This window comes from Astyanax mexicanus, chromosome 6, assembly GCF_023375975.1.
Source record: "Astyanax mexicanus isolate ESR-SI-001 chromosome 6, AstMex3_surface, whole genome shotgun sequence".
Lineage (NCBI taxonomy): Eukaryota > Metazoa > Chordata > Actinopteri > Characiformes > Acestrorhamphidae > Astyanax > Astyanax mexicanus.
This window is the reverse complement of record NC_064413.1, coordinates 43115496-43131523: the sequence shown is the minus strand read 5'-3', so window position 1 is coordinate 43131523 and position 16028 is coordinate 43115496. Positions and strand designations below refer to the sequence as shown.

General features: G+C 36.1%; 1 protein-coding gene across 2 annotated transcripts in view; it reads right to left on the bottom strand.

Moving 5' to 3' along the window:
- col15a1a (collagen, type XV, alpha 1a) overlaps positions 1-16028 on the bottom strand; it is a 121436-nt gene that overhangs the window by 15749 nt on the left and 89659 nt on the right. Inside the window, exons 24-34 of one of the 2 annotated variants that reach the window (XM_049480444.1) lie at positions 14073-14126; positions 12643-12732; positions 10909-10944; positions 10291-10344; positions 10081-10137; positions 6950-7009; positions 6796-6837; positions 3823-3844; positions 2720-2797; positions 1515-1540; positions 1204-1293 (exon numbers count right to left, since the gene is read on the bottom strand). In XM_049480444.1, the coding sequence (XP_049336401.1) occupies positions 1204-1293; positions 1515-1540; positions 2720-2797; positions 3823-3844; positions 6796-6837; positions 6950-7009; positions 10081-10137; positions 10291-10344; positions 10909-10944; positions 12643-12732; positions 14073-14126 (609 nt within the window). The remainder of the gene's footprint in view (positions 1-1203; positions 1294-1514; positions 1541-2719; positions 2798-3822; positions 3845-6795; positions 6838-6949; positions 7010-10080; positions 10138-10290; positions 10345-10908; positions 10945-12642; positions 12733-14072; positions 14127-16028) is intronic. The other variant, XM_049480445.1, reaches the window with a different exon arrangement.

Sequence of the window (16028 nt, the reverse complement as noted above, 5' to 3'; positions counted from 1 at the left end):
GGGAGAGATCAGAGAGATGAGAGAGGGAGATAGAGAGCTGGGGAATAAAAGGGGAGAGAGATTTGTAATAAATCTATTAGAAAATGTCAGCTCTATAAGAATGAATTTATCTCTGTGATCACCTGATTTACAAAGCAAACACTGAGCTGTTCAGAAACAGTGCTGTACTGTGTATATGTGTGTGTGTTTGTGTGAACATTTGGGTCGGGAGTAGGGCTACACAATATATTGTTTCAGTATTCGCATTGTGCACATGCAAAATGGCCAGGGGCATTGTAATGTCAGGGGCAATGTCATTACTATTATTAATAATAATATTATTATTCTAAACATGTTGTGTTGCAACTTTTTTTACTGTTTGATACAAAAGAAAATGTATAGTGTTCTAATTCCCCCCTGATCTATCTACCACATGCAGATTATATCATTTATTTAATTTCTTACATGTTTTATTTGGATACTAGGAATGCAGAACAAAAACACTGCAATGTGAGTTTTTTTGCAATATCGTGCAGCATTACCTGGGAGGTCAATCAAATTAATTTGATTGATCAAATTTCTGTTTTAAAACCCTATCTGGATTGGATTAGTTTTTCAGGGGGACTGTGAAAAATATTTTTTGGCTTTCTTGGTCACATGACATTGCGTTGTCATGTAATATCAAGATTTGCACATGGAGCACGATGGCGCCGTCTAAGTGCTCTAAATGACACTGAAGCAGAGAAGAGACACTGACTCTTTCTCATCCTGATATCGTTCTCCAAGCTATCGGGAGATGAATTTGTATTTCCTACAATGAGGAATTTGTTCAGTAGCTCCTTCATTTCCACTTGCTGTTGTGTTTACATGGATCTCCATGGAAACGCATGCCCAAAATGTAATTACGGTGCGAGGTGACGAAACTTGCTAAAAAAAATTGTAGGTAATTCAGCCTGTGTTTTTTTTTTTTTTTTTTTTTTTTCAGAGAATGTCTAAAAACATTTACTTGCTGAACTAAACTATTGCTTATATACTGGTTTTGTAGAAGTTTAATTATGCCTATATGGATTTGACTCCCTTGAAAATAAATATAGAATAAATATTTTGGCACATCTTTTTTGCAATCCTTGTGTAAGTAACTGAGAGTATATTAAGAGAACTGAAGAATATAAGTATTTTTTTGATTTACGATATCGCCCAGCCCCAGTGAGCATGTTTACTCACCACAAGCCCAGATCTTCCAGGTAGCCCTGGCATGCCGGCTTCTCCGTTCTCCCCTTTCTCTCCCCGGAAGCCCAGGTCACCTTTCTGCCCCTGCCCCACACACACACACACACAAACAGGAATGTAAACATATCCCAAAACACAAGAGCACATGCAGCATTCAGCACAACCACACATAAGCATGCCCTGAGCCAACGCAGACAAAAACAAAGGGTGTTATGCAGGTTTACACTTCTAACACAATTTCACTCAGACACGGTCTGCCGACTCGCATCAAAGCCAAACACCATAATCAGACGTGTCAGACTTACCGTACTGCCTGCTTCCAGCATCGGAACTGCAATGGAAAAACAAAAAAAACAACAACTCATGAACACGTTCAAACCGAAGGCACAATCAGTTACAATAAACAAGTGTGCTTACAGAACTGTGAGCGGTTATGGAAAGGAGAAGCAGTGCTGATAATGGGATTGCTATGCAGCACTGAAACTCACCCGACCATAAGAACTACAGCTCTTATACTTCACAAACAGTGGGCCTCATTTACCAATATCTTACTAAATGTCTTAAATTAATTATTGAGATAATGAGCAGCACTGTTTACAGCTCCGGCCCTATAATGATTTATATAAGATTTATATAAGAACATTGCAATAAGGAGTTTTAAGAAGAAATTTCTTCTTAAACCATAAGAGCCTAAAGAGACTCTTTAAAAGATGTGAAATATTCCTAATGGAACCCCATCCTTCGTTTAACTCATGAACCCTTTATAAGGCATATACTGAACATCCTATATGCATTACAGGTCATTGTGGACAGTTTATGAATGTGTGAACAACCTCTTTTACAAAAGACAAAATCAGCTCATTGTAAAAGTGTATTTTTCGGTAACACTTTACTTGGATGGTCCATAACCCTATGTTGAATGATTCAAAATAGAACCTAACCCTACAACTAACCCTAACCTTAACCCTTAATCAACCATAAAATCAAACCCTACACCTAACCCTAACCTTAAAATCTAAGCTTAAAATCTAACCCTAAACCCAATCCTAAAATATTAAGATAAGCGTTTGGATTAGAGCTGAATGTAGAGTTTTATTCAATAGAGAATCATTTACTTTCACCTTTTAGTTCATTTGCATTTAATAGACATGTAGTTGAATGTTAGTTAAATGTCAGTTGAGCATCAAAGAGGCCATCAAATGGACCATCCAAGTAAAGTGCTATCTACTTTTCATTTTAAAGGTCCAACCCATTTAACAATTATTATTTAATTAAATGTCATACATTATAAATAATCAGGTGTGATCCCATTCCTAAAACAATGAATGATGAAAGTGATGTTGTGAAATCTGCAGCATGTTACATCAGGATTTAACTCTATGCATCATAAAATTCAATAACATAACATTAACATTTCTACAAAGAGGAAAGGTTCACAGTTTTTCTGTGAACAGTAATGATATGTGTTTTTTTATGACATGTGGTTTAGTGGTATTACATGGTGACATACTTGCGGGTCCAGGGGGCCCTGGGAGCCCTCTTTCACCTTTCTCCCCTTTGGCTCCTGAGGATGTACAGTTAGCTCCCTCTTTAGGTGAAAAACAGGGAAAGCAAGGATAAATAACATGGATGGGCTGGACAACATTTCTATAACGTAATACGTAAACTAACTATTCAATAAGGTTTGCACTGATGATGCACTGCTGATGGTCGAACAAAACCAAATGTGATCTATTGATATTGTATATATTTCTATTTTATTTAGCTATTTTTTAGCACCAGCTGTGATTGGATTAATAAAGCATATAACATTTCATTGCCACTTTTTATTTTTTCAAAAACATTCACTTCCTTTTTAAATTTAAAAGACAGACAGTTATTTTGACATTATATATTTAGTTAACATTAGATTGTATGATCAATGCTGATAATATATGATGCATAAATAAAATGGAAATGTTTGATCATAAATAATCATAAATAATGAACACAATGAACAAATAAAAAGGTCACACTGAAATTATAAAATATAGAGAAAGTGCTCACTGTGATTGCTATTCAAACATTTAAGAAAAATCATATCTGGGCTAAAATGCTTTAGATTAACCATGTCCATTAACACTGCTCCTTTGAGTAATGTCTTACTATAGCTAAAACTGGATAAACTGATATGAATCATATACAGTATTTGATTAAATTAGTTATGTACTGTATCTCTCTCACTGTTCCTCGCTTAATAAACAAGAGAAAAAACAACAGTTTGAGGCAAACTGTTAATAATGAAAGGATTTTGTCTGTTTTATTAATAAATAAAGCATTTTGCTTGGTGCATGAAGCAGTATTAGACATGCATTCCATGTAGTAGGGAGTGTAGTTGGTACAGAACTACTGTCTTGTTTTTTGATTTAAATACATATTATATACCCAATAAAAACATCAATTGCTCTATTAAAACTTAAATTAAATTCATTAATATTAGACCTTCATGAAACTCTCTTTCTTATACAAATAGCTGACTTTATCTGTTTGTGAATACAGGCTGAACTATTAAATCCAGGATGAAAGGAAGCACTTTAAAAAGAAACTGTAAATCAATAGACCTTTAAAACTCACCTGAAGTAGAATCTCCATTGATCTGTTCAAATCCAAAAAGGGAGAAAAACAGAGATGTGAGATGTGGATCAGGATGATTGGCAGTGTTTGAACAGTAGTAAACAAAGCGGTGTTAATCTGAACAGAATGATTTTAGAGTGAAAACATCTGGCAGAGAAATCGAGCGCTGGACAAACAGAATATTTAACCCATCAGGCAGAAAAAGAAGAGATGCAGATGTGCTTTTTATGAAATATGAAACAACTGCATTATGTGCACTTGTGTTATTCATCAGACAAAATGTGGTGTTGTTCTTTCTTCAAATGCAGCACATAGTCTTGCATAAAAAAATTAAGAAATTACTGAGACGTTGTTCTGTTGTTTGGGTTTTTATCAACAAACTGCCTGGTGACTTTTCCAGTTTTACACATTCTCGTTACATGTTAAACATTCTTCAAAAAATGTATAGCATTTAATTAACCACGGTTTTATTATCGCTGTTTATTAAAAGAGTGCAATTTAAATATGATCAGTTTGGTTAAAATAGTTATATTGCTGCTCTGTTTGTAGCTGCACTGTTTGGCTTGTAAGCGCTGCATTGTTGCTAGGTTACCTGTATGTAGCGGAGTAATACATGGAGATATTTGGTTACAGTGGATTACCAGCTGATAATGTCAATCATAAAAGCCTCTCAGCCAATCATATTGCAGGGTTGGAACTAACTGTGGTATAATCTGTATTAATATTTGTTATTTGGCTAAATAGACATACAGACCAATCATTATTAGAAAATAAAAGTTTACAATTAAGTATAGAAGAAAAAGTCATTCAAGAGTGCAGAATCATCAGAAAAAAAAAATCAGAATCTCAGCATTCCCCATGCACTTGAATTCTAAGATAATTTCAAACTTCTGTTTGTGTACAGTTCTGTATAAAAGTCTTGAGCACGTGTCTGTAAATATGTTTATTAAGTGTATATTTGTTAAAAACAAATTAGGAAATGATATAAATAAACTACATATGCTTAGCTTAGACTAGTACTTGCAGTTTCTGTTTAACATCTTGTTTAAATAATCAAACTTTATTCTAATAAATAAACTAATCAAATTGTAATAAAATTAACCAGATGAGCTGCTGGTGGAACTACACTGATCCATACAGTGTTTGAAGTTCAAAGAGAAGTCAGGAAGCCAAAATGTGCTGTTCTATCTATGATCTTCTGACCAACGTCTCAGTTTTCAACATTATCAACCATAATCAACCTTTTTAATGATGCACTAAGACTTTTGTACAGTATTGTAACATGTTGTGAGTTGGTTAGTTTATCTCACAGAACGATACTAAAATACTCAAACTCAAACTATGTCTATATGACATGCAACATGATGGAAGCAGGTTCATCATTGATGCATCTTAAGTTATGGACCATAATGAGAGAGAGAGAGTTCAGCCTCAGTATTACTGTATGCTTTAGGAGTGCACTGACCAACTGTTTATTGTTGTCTTTGTCCTAGAAAGATCTACTACTCCAGTTTCAGCTCATTAGGATATTACAAAGCACTTCTTAATCAGAAACTGATGTATTATGACCACAACCTGTGTGGTGCTTCGGCTCTCCAGGACTGGAAGCAAAGATCTCTGCTTTAGACTATGAACTTTAAAGAGTGGCTCAAATATGGCATCAATTAAAGGAGAAATCCAGTGTGAAATGGACTTGGGTTGTAGTGAAATGCTTGAAATGCATGCGAACGCATTAATATTTCCACTGAATAATTTGTGCAATCTGTTCCCCTATCCCTCCTATTCATTTGTGCTCGTCAGTCAACTTATTGTGACTTAATTTCAAGATACATTGTAAGCCTGTTAGGAGCATCAGCTAAAAGCGCTGTATTTCAGAATTCTGGAGTCAATTTCACACCAGATTTCTCCTTTAAATCTGCCAATCAGAAAGCTCAGAAGGTCTTTAGCCATTATCCATGAGTGCAAGAAGTAGCTTGATCATAAATCATTATATATTTTAAAATAAAGTTAAAATAAAGTTATATAATCAATTTTCAGCTCTGGGAAAATGTATTTAGGTTCTTAATCAGTTTCTCTGATTTTGCTATTTATAGGTAAATGTTTGAGTAAAATTAACATTGTTGTTTTATTCTATAAACTACAGACAACATTTCCAAACTCCCAAAACTCCAAATAAAAATATTGTCATTTAGAGCATTTATTTGCAGAAAATGAGAAATGGCCCAATTAACAAAAAAGATGCTGAGCTTTCAGACCTCAAATAATGAAAAGAAAACAAGTTCATACGCAAGTTTTAAGAGTTCAGAAATCAATATTTGGTGGAATAACCCTGGTTTTTAATCACAGTTTTCATTCATCTTGGTATGTTGTTCTCCACCAGTCTTTCACACTGCTTTTATAACTTTATGCCTTTACTCCTGGTGCAAAAAGTCAAGCAGATCAGTTTGGTTTGATGGCTTGTGCTCATCCATCTTCCTCTTGATTATATTCCAGATGTTTTTAATTTGGTAAAATCAAAGAAACTCCTCATTTTTAAGTGGTCTCTTATTTTTTTCCAGGGCTGTAGAGAAGCTGCAAATCCCACTCATTTAGCTTGTGCTGTTTTTGTTCTTATAAAGCCCAGCACATTCCTTTGTACATCAATGATCCCACCATTTATGTGTTTCAGATTGGTAGCTATACACAGAACAGCGCTATAGAGGGCTTTGGACGCTCTATAAGTACTATAACTACTGGAACTACTGTTAAACTGCATGCAATGATCATAAACAGTTTTTTTTAAGATGATGATGTAGTAAAAAGATACAGAAAGACACAGCCCTGGTTATGGTGTGATTTCCAAAATGAAATTGAACATCCATGCAGAAAGCACCATGTACAGGACATAATCGAACACACACTTGCACAGACAGTGGGTTATGCATTCTCTGAGGGTGAGACTGAGATCAGGGCTACACACACACTGTCACTTACAGTCTTCTTGCAGTGAGGCCGAGGAGGAACCGGGAACACTGTCTATATAAACGTGAAGGTGAAGTGGATATTGAGTATTGAGGAGAAACATTTACACACAAGAGAGAGAGAGAAGAAAGAGGGAAAACAGAAAGACTGGAGGGGTCACACTTACTCCTTTAGGGCAGCTAAATATCCCAGGACGTCCAGGTGGGCCAGGAGGACCAGGTGGGCCCTATCAGAGACAAAAGATGAACATTGATGGACAGCCAGATGAATTGATTGGTGGAGGGACATCCAGAGAGATGAACAGAGCATGAGAATGAGAGAGAAAAAAAAGTAAAAAAATTAGTGACCCTTACATTACAGTAGGATATAATACCCGATTTTAGTTACTAGAACCAATAGAATGTAGTTCATGATGACAGATACTGTCCAAGGGAAGCTTTCTACTAGATTTTGGACCATTGCTGTGAAGTGCATTGGTGAGGTCAGGGTGTTAGATGATCACCACCCCATCCACAACTCAAAATCTCAAACAAAACTAGATGAAGCACCATCACTCCAGAGAACATGGCTACACTGCCCAACAGCTCAATGCTTCCCCTTGTAAAAAGTATACTAAGCATTATTTTGCTATAGTGCACTAAAATGTTCTTATAGCCGCATTAGTAACTAGTATCTTTAAAGAGTGCTGAATTGGAACAACTTTTTTGTATTTTTTATACTTTAATTGTATAAAAATAGTACAAAATCTTACTTAAATTGTGCTAAGTGTACTTAACTGTAATAAAATGGAGATATTTTAAATATACTTAAGTAACATTTAAACACACTACTTCATTTACAGTATGTAACCTCATATTTTAAATATGCTTACAGTAAAATTCTAATATGTTTAATGAGTATTACAACTGTATCACTATTCTAGAATTGATGTTAAATATATTTACATTTGAGTACAAATATGCTTCTTGCTTCTGTCTTTTGTAAGTAGCACATTTTAAAGCAGCAGTAGGTAGGATTTTCTTGATTTTTAATCTTTTTAAATAAGTAAAATTACAGCTTGAAACTCACTGCAGCACTGCATTGAGGTGTAATAGGAGGAATAGCGGTGCTCTCGTGTCTGTGCCGGAGCTCCTCTGAGCTTAAATCAGACTCTGTAAGTTTTCCGAGGCGGCCGCGACCAACGCTCACGAGAACTGCAACCTGCTTTCCGACCTTTAGTTCTAACAGTTCTACAAGGACTATTGGTTCATTCTTTACAAACTAACATACAGACATGATAGAAGCTGGAAAGAGACCGAATATGTCTGTGAAAGCCAGAAAACGAGAAAGAGAAACTAATCCGCCTGAAACATTTATTACACTCTACAACTGTAGGGGGAGCACACAAGCACAAAATCTCAATCCTACCTAGTGGAGCTTTAAGTATACTTCATTGGGTATAAAAACATATTTTAATATACTGTACTGTAATTTTTAGCTTGTTACAAATGTACTTAAATTTTTTTTTTAATTAGTAGTAGTAATTAAATTTACTTTCTAAAAACTTACATGATACATTTTAGTGTAAGTGAACTAATGTAACAGTTGTTTTTAACACGCTTTGCTAAAAATGTACAAAAGTATAATTGGAAGTATTTTAGATTTGAACTTGACCGGCAATGCACTGCAGGTCATTTATAAAAACAGACCAAAAACACCAGAAATATTTTCATATCCTCAATGTTTGCGCCATGCCCAACCTAGACACCATAAAAGTCACAACTTTCATAAAATGCTCGAAGGGATGAGAACAATGCCCCAAAAATACCATTGCAAACAATGCATAAGGTTAAGAAAAACTTTATGGGAAGCTGAGGTTGGTGCGTTTTTTTATCCGCTAATTATTGACACATAGACATGTGCTACGGCCAGCTTGTTAAAAGGCATCAAAACCCAGCTCTGTTTACAGGATGTTTTTTAAAGCACACGTGATGACGGGCTGTTGTGGTTGTAGAGTTGTTTTCCCATGAGGCTGTTTGGGCACACATATTCCACTCAGAGAAGATACATGTGATGATTGCCATCATTCTGGAATGTGTTTTGTACATCAGGACTAAAAATATTGCCTGACTGTAGCTAAGGTCAGTTTAGCTAGCACAGTGAAGTCCAGTAAAATTCCTCTGAGTAGCTGATGGAAATCTACCTAAATAATCTGTAATAGTTCACCTAATGGTTTAGATGGTGTAAAAACATAATCATAACCTGACTGACCAAGACCCACTATAACCAAGCTGGTTGACCAGCATGACCAGCAAATGCAACATAAAATTAACCAGCTAGCTAATCAATATGGTATTGTTTTCACCTGTATGACCAGCTTTTTAGTCACCTTGATCAACAAAGACCTGGTGCTAAAATGTTCATGTTTATGTGTTAGAGAAAGTCCTATACTATTGACAATACTTGGCAATACTCTAAAAATGTCATCTGTTCTATTAAAAATTGATACTTCCAAACATTACTCCAATATTTAGAGTTAGTTGAACATTTGTGGGCACATATACATTCATACAGAGATCTTTGAGTTGAATCAACTTATAATAACTGCGTCTTCTGACACAATCTATTTGCATACTGGGTGTGTCCCCCAGTTTCTGACACCCACCATCAGTATGTAAAGATTAACCCCAGGTTACCTTAGATAAACTTGTAGATCATATATTATGATTAACTGCCTTGCCTCTATGTTGTAGGCTATAAGAACAAGCATAATTTTCTGAGCTGTTAACTAAATCTATATATTACTTAAATGAAATGAAATGAAAAGAGAACATAAATACATATTTATTTTATTCACCTGTCCATAACATTTAAAGTAGAATTATTATGCAAAGCAAATGATATATAAAAAAACAAAATACAAATCTATGTAATGTACTTACAATTTAGGCATAATAATAAGTTTTAGTTTAAATAACTTGACAGTTTTAGGTAAACATTACCTAAAAATCTTAAGGCAACTGATTTTTTCTAATAATGTAAGTAAATTCAACTTATCTACAAGGCGTGTCCACAAACATTTAAAAATATTGAGGCAGCTTCCCAAATAGGGATTAAAAATTGCCTAGTCTTCGACTGAATAGCATTCTGAATGAAAATTTAATCCCTGTCCAGAAAACTGACCCATAGTATATATTTATACAATATTTAGAAAATAGCATAAATAGTGTTAATGTTATATCCAAAAGTGAAGGTTTCGCACTTTTGGGCAGTATGTGTAAATAATGGTGTTTATATATGTGTATGTGTGTTACTTACCGGTAGTCCAGACGAGTCTCCTTTTTCTCCCTTGCGTCCATTTATACCAGAACGACCCTGAAACAAGACGCATAAGTGGTCTAAATCTTACAAATTACACTGACTCCAGACATAACATTGTAGCAGGTTTGGATGAAGAACATCTACATATCACACAGGCGCCACATAAAGTACGCTAAGCTGAGGTGATGGAATGTTAAAAGAACTTACCGGACGTCCAGGAAACCCAAATTCCCCATTAGGTCCGGCTGGTCCGACAGGGCCCTGTGTGATAGAGCCGAACACAGAAACATGATGTTCTTTGTGGCAAAGCTCTGTGCTAATCAACACCAAAGACTCCGCAACAGGTGCACAGCCAAATGAAGGCAATCTGTGCGATCGAGGAGCGTGCCAGAGAACAGGCCGACTGCCCCGCTCAGTCGCTCCAGCACAGGGCAACACTGGCCTCACAACTTTTTCCAAAACACTTTGAACAGAAGCAGCTGTAGCCATGCAACAAAAGCATGGGAAAAGAGGAAAAGACTTTAAACTGGAGCCTGGCAAGCGCAGTCACACTGACTCAAACCACTACCAACATGACTACTACTACACACTGCCGCACGGTATTAATCAACACCAGTGACAAGAAATTAATCTTATTCATGTAAGCATTATTAGCTTCCAAATAATGATAAAATATGATAGAAACTATAAAATGAAGTCAAACCTAGTTCTATATGTTATACATTTCTTAAAATCACAATACAGACAGCAGTTTGTAACATTACACAGTACTGTAAACGTTATATACAAACCAAAGAAAGGATATCTTCATGTCTTTGCACTTACTCTTATTCCAGGAGGTCCAGAGACACCAATTTCACCCTGTAAAGAATGTACACAGATAAGTAAACAGTTATAACATGGGCATAAGCTGAAATATTCACTCTTTCCACTGTGTATTATGAGAAGACAAACAGAACACAATATTTCATTCCACTTGATTACTGCATAAATATCTTACAATGAAAACATGAACTAATGCCCTTTACACTAAATTACACTTTACAAGATGGAAGAGATGATACTTCTGCATGAACATGCAAATCGTAACAGCCAAAAACGAAACCTTTCATCCTAATTTTTAGTTTTCACTTTTTGTTTATATATATCGTAATTAACTCTTATTGGCCTGCATTAATATGTATTTTAAACATTTACATTTACATTTACGGTATTTAGCAGATGCGATTTAACAGTGCTTCAATGTTACTTCAGATATCCAAAGCTAGTTTGTAGACTAGGATCAAGAGATACATAGAGCTTGATCATGTTTAGAACCCTAGGAACCTTTTTTTTTTTTTTTTAGTTTAGGAACTCTTTAAAAAGATGTGTCTTCAGTCGACGTTTGAAGACAGCGAGTGACTCTGCTGTTCTGACAACTAGTGGAAGTTCATTCCACCACCTTGGTGCCAGCACAGAGAAGACTCTGGATGTCTGTTTTCTGTGTGTTTTGAGTGATGGAGGTTCGAGCCGAGCCGTACTGGAAGCTCTAAGAGCTCTTGGTGCAGATCTGGCTTTGACCATTGCCATCAAGTATGAAGGTGCTGGTCCGTTTTTTGCCTTGTAGGCCAGCGTCAGGGATTTGAATCGGATGCGGGCGGCAACAGGAAGCCAGCGGAGGGAGCGCAGCAAAGGAGTCACATGACTGAACTTTGGAAGATTGAAGACGAGTCGTGCTGTAGCATTCTGAATTAATTGTAGTGGTTTGGTGGCTCGCAGTGGAAGACCAGCCAGTAGAGAGTTGCAGTAGTCAAGTTTTGAGATGACAAGAGACTGCACAAGCACCTGAGTGGCTTCTTGAGACAGAAATGGTCGAATTCTTCGGATGTTTAAAGTGACTGCAATAAACTGCTTTCACACTGAACATGAAAAAGTTGCTGAATTTACGTTGCATATAGACATAATCCATATAGACAAGTTAGTTCACTTGGTGGCCATTTTTGCACTGCAACCAGGAATTAATTTCCAAATTACTGGAAACCAAATGTTGGATTACTATTTAAGAAACATAAATTAAATCACTGATAAAATCTGATCTGAACATTATGAACAGTTTAGAGTGTTTAACTCAATAATGCACAAAAAAAAATTGGCTTGCTTTGGCTGCCGCGCCTGCGCACATCTCCACAGCAATGTGGCATCCCCACTAGCCAGCTGACTCTGACTCTGCTGCACTCTCCGCATAAGCAGCAAGCTGATTGGCTCTTTTTGTTGAAGCACAGGATTTTATCATTGAGTGAACACACTGATTAGCATGAAGAACTCTAAAATACTAGCCTGAAAGCCAATTATGATTGATCAACAATGCAAAACCAAAATTATTAGGATGCAATGTACGTTGTGGGAAGACAGAGCATGTTTTTAATAATAATTAGACTGTTTTGCTGTTTGGTAGCTAAATATTGTTTGTTTCTCCGTTCGATTAATTCTTTCTGGTTCAGTGTTTAAAAGGTAATTTATTTTATTAGTTTTTAAATAGTGTTTTAAATGTTTGTGTGAGTTGTTCCAGACAAAAGTCACCTTCATTCCTTTCGGCCCCTGCGGCCCCGTCACTCCAGATAAGACAGTCCCATCTGCAGCAAGTGTGATGCCTGGTTCGCCTTTCTGACCCTACACACATGCACACACACACACATACACACACATGTACACACACAAATATACATGTTCAGGCAATTAGTGGTTGGATGAAACACAAGTAAAAACAAGTGCAAACTTTCTTACAGAATGTCAAGTATAATGTATGTTGTATGCAAACTTATTCAGACAAGTTAATACAAAGCATTGGGGCTCATTACAACCTAAACAAACACACACACACACACACACACACACACAATACAAACATGCATATGTGCACACACACACACAACAACGACACACAGTTGCAGGTTAATATATACCATATGTCACAGAAAGCACCCCAGGCCTTTATAAGTGAGGTTAGCATTGGATAACAGTTTCATTCTCGTTTTTGAGTTGGTCTGGACTGAGTTTTCTGGTGTGTGTGTGTGTGTAGTGTGTGTGTGTGTGGTGTGTGTGTACATAGAGGGCTTGTCTGGTAGTCATTATGTTCTTACACATCAATGCTTTGTACTCGCCAGCAGCTCAATATGGAGGTGCTCTTTAATCTTGAACAGAGAGGTTCATTTCACACACTCTCCACTGATTAGAATCTAACAGGTTTAGACTGAGATTATGGAATTCTCAGGAGAGCAGGATTATGACACATCATATTGATAGCAGAAGATGACAAAAAAAAGACCAGACTGACTAAAGTCAAACGGCTTGGGTTTTTTAAGGGATCAGATAGAGTTTCAGTGCTTGACCTGAATGCAAAAAATGCCACTGTTCTTGCAAACACTCCTAAAATTAAAAGTGATTCTTGAGGGATGCCATTAGGGAAACACACCAATGACATGTTTCTGATAGTGATATGTGAGTGTGAAGAACTTTTAAAAGAAACCAATGAACCTTCACTTCATACAAGTGTACAAGTGAGTTGTTAACTTGTGCATCAGACTGAACACTGGCCAATGTGCTCATGGCAAGGCCTGATATTGGGTGCCAGATGGATATATAACATTCAATTTTTAAAGTTGTGTAGACATTTAACTCTCCATTCCTTGATAGACAGTGTCATGTGTGTACTGGGAATACGAAACAGAAGACACTACCACCCCTAGTGGACAGCACAGATTGTGACTGGCTGTGTCTGGCTAGAATTGTCGAATTTTAAGTATAAACAGACCAGTGACTCTAGCAGAAATCTCATCCTCATTTAATGCAGAATGTCCCACACAGGTATCCATAGGTTACTGCAGTGTTTTTTGAAGATCTGAATATTATTTACACTCATTCATCTCTATTATAAAACGTTTTTTTTAGGAAGCAAAAGTGTTTAAGTAACCCTTATCAAATAATCATCACATTTTCTGGATAATACTCACCTTTAGGCCTGGAGCACCCTGAACTCCAGTGTCACCCTTTGGACCTCTTGGCCCCTAAAAGGTACAAAAGAAAAAGACATGAAATCCATTAATTATTGTTAATAATAATAACTACTCAAGAAACAACATGATAATCACTATATTGCAAAGTAACAAATCACACTGTGATTGTAAAAAAAATGCTCAATTTAGAATATTATTAATATCACGCAGCCCATGAGCTTCTCCACTCGACCACATTACACTTTGGAGCTCCATTCATAATGAAATCAACAAATTATCCAAGTTGGTTGCTGTGTTTATAAGTTGAGCATAGTATGGATATTTATAGTTCTGAAAACTCTGTCCTGACACTTTTAGTCTGCCTGGTCTAGACTCTGAACTTTTCAAAGACTCCAATTCCCAGCATGCACTCACACTGGACTTCTCTGACTCTGCAGATCACGTGATGCTACGGGGCTCCCGCTCCTCTAGTTACTGACTGTTTCCACCTGGCCTATCTAATATAAATACCCTTCAATTTGCTGTTCCCTTTTTGTATTTTATAGCTCTCTCCCTGCAGAATTTACTGTTTATGACCCTCTTTTTTTTTCTTCTTCTTCTTCTTCTTCTTCTTCTTATTATTATTATTATTACTACTATTTGCTGCCATTTTGTTATGGACCCTGCATGTCCCTTCCTACTGTAAGCCTATAAAACTGTTTTATTACAGAGAGCAAATTGAGTTTGTTTAGTTTGTGAATAGTGAGATTAGTGACATAGTGAAATGTCAAAATATTGTGATACATATAGTGTGTCACGAAAAACTAATTATACATATTATAATAAAAACCCAGCACTAAATCTCAACAAAAAGTATATTTAGTGTAACATAAAGGATGACTTGTATAATGCCCACAATTTCTAAAAACAAAAATGCGATACAATTGAGTGAAGTAGTTGTCCTCTACATAATTTTAGACATTTTCTAGCCTATACGTCTTTCATCTATTCATCAACTGTTCTACAGAAATCCTGTAATTGGCCAGAAACATACAAACAATGCAGCATCTGTTTCTGTTTCCATATGAAGTCATGTTGGGTATGTTATTTTTAATCAGAGGTCATGTTGAAAGGTTCTCCAGACTTTATATCTGATCTCCTAAAAGAGTTCAAAGCAGAAAGCTGAGCTGTAAAGACCTGAGACCTGACTATAGACCGATAACTTTTATGCTGTATACACAGCAGCAATAACCACACAACTACAGAACAAGAGATTTTATCTTCAGTCAGATATGGAAGCATTTGTGCTTTTATACAGAGGAACAGGAGTCATAAGATTCCCTAATAAACCAATAAGCCTAACTATTAGGGATGCAATAGAAACAATTCTGGGCTGGGGGGGGGTGTTTAGTGTGTGTTTATCGAAAATGTGTTTTGATATATGTTTTTCACAAAAAATGAGCCAATGCCAATGAGTTTGAGTAATAGTTTTTTTTTTTAGTATCATTTGATGAAAAATGAAAACGGGTCCCACAGACCTGAACACCACACAAGGGTTAAAAGATAAACACAGAAAATACATACGCATCAGTGCGTGTGAGGAGTCAGCTGTTATTATTGTCTATAATTCAAATATACAGTTTTCTCTTTAACAAAGCTCTGAGACTTCAGGCTTGAAGGGAAATCAAGTCATTCTGACTGATTAATTTTATTGTTTTTCACTTAGTTCCTTTTGTTCCTTGTCTGTATTCATACTGCATCACTTCAAGTGTAAGCATCACTAATGCACTAATGCAATCATAATCAACTTTATTCACACGACATCAAACACAATCAAAGTTATATAAGGTGGATATTTGAGTGTTGTCTTCTGTCTACAGATTGCTGCATAATATGCATTTACAGCTTGTCACAGAATGTCTCGGTTCCTCACAAAAGAATAGAAAACAGACCATGACTTAAGTATTTCTAATG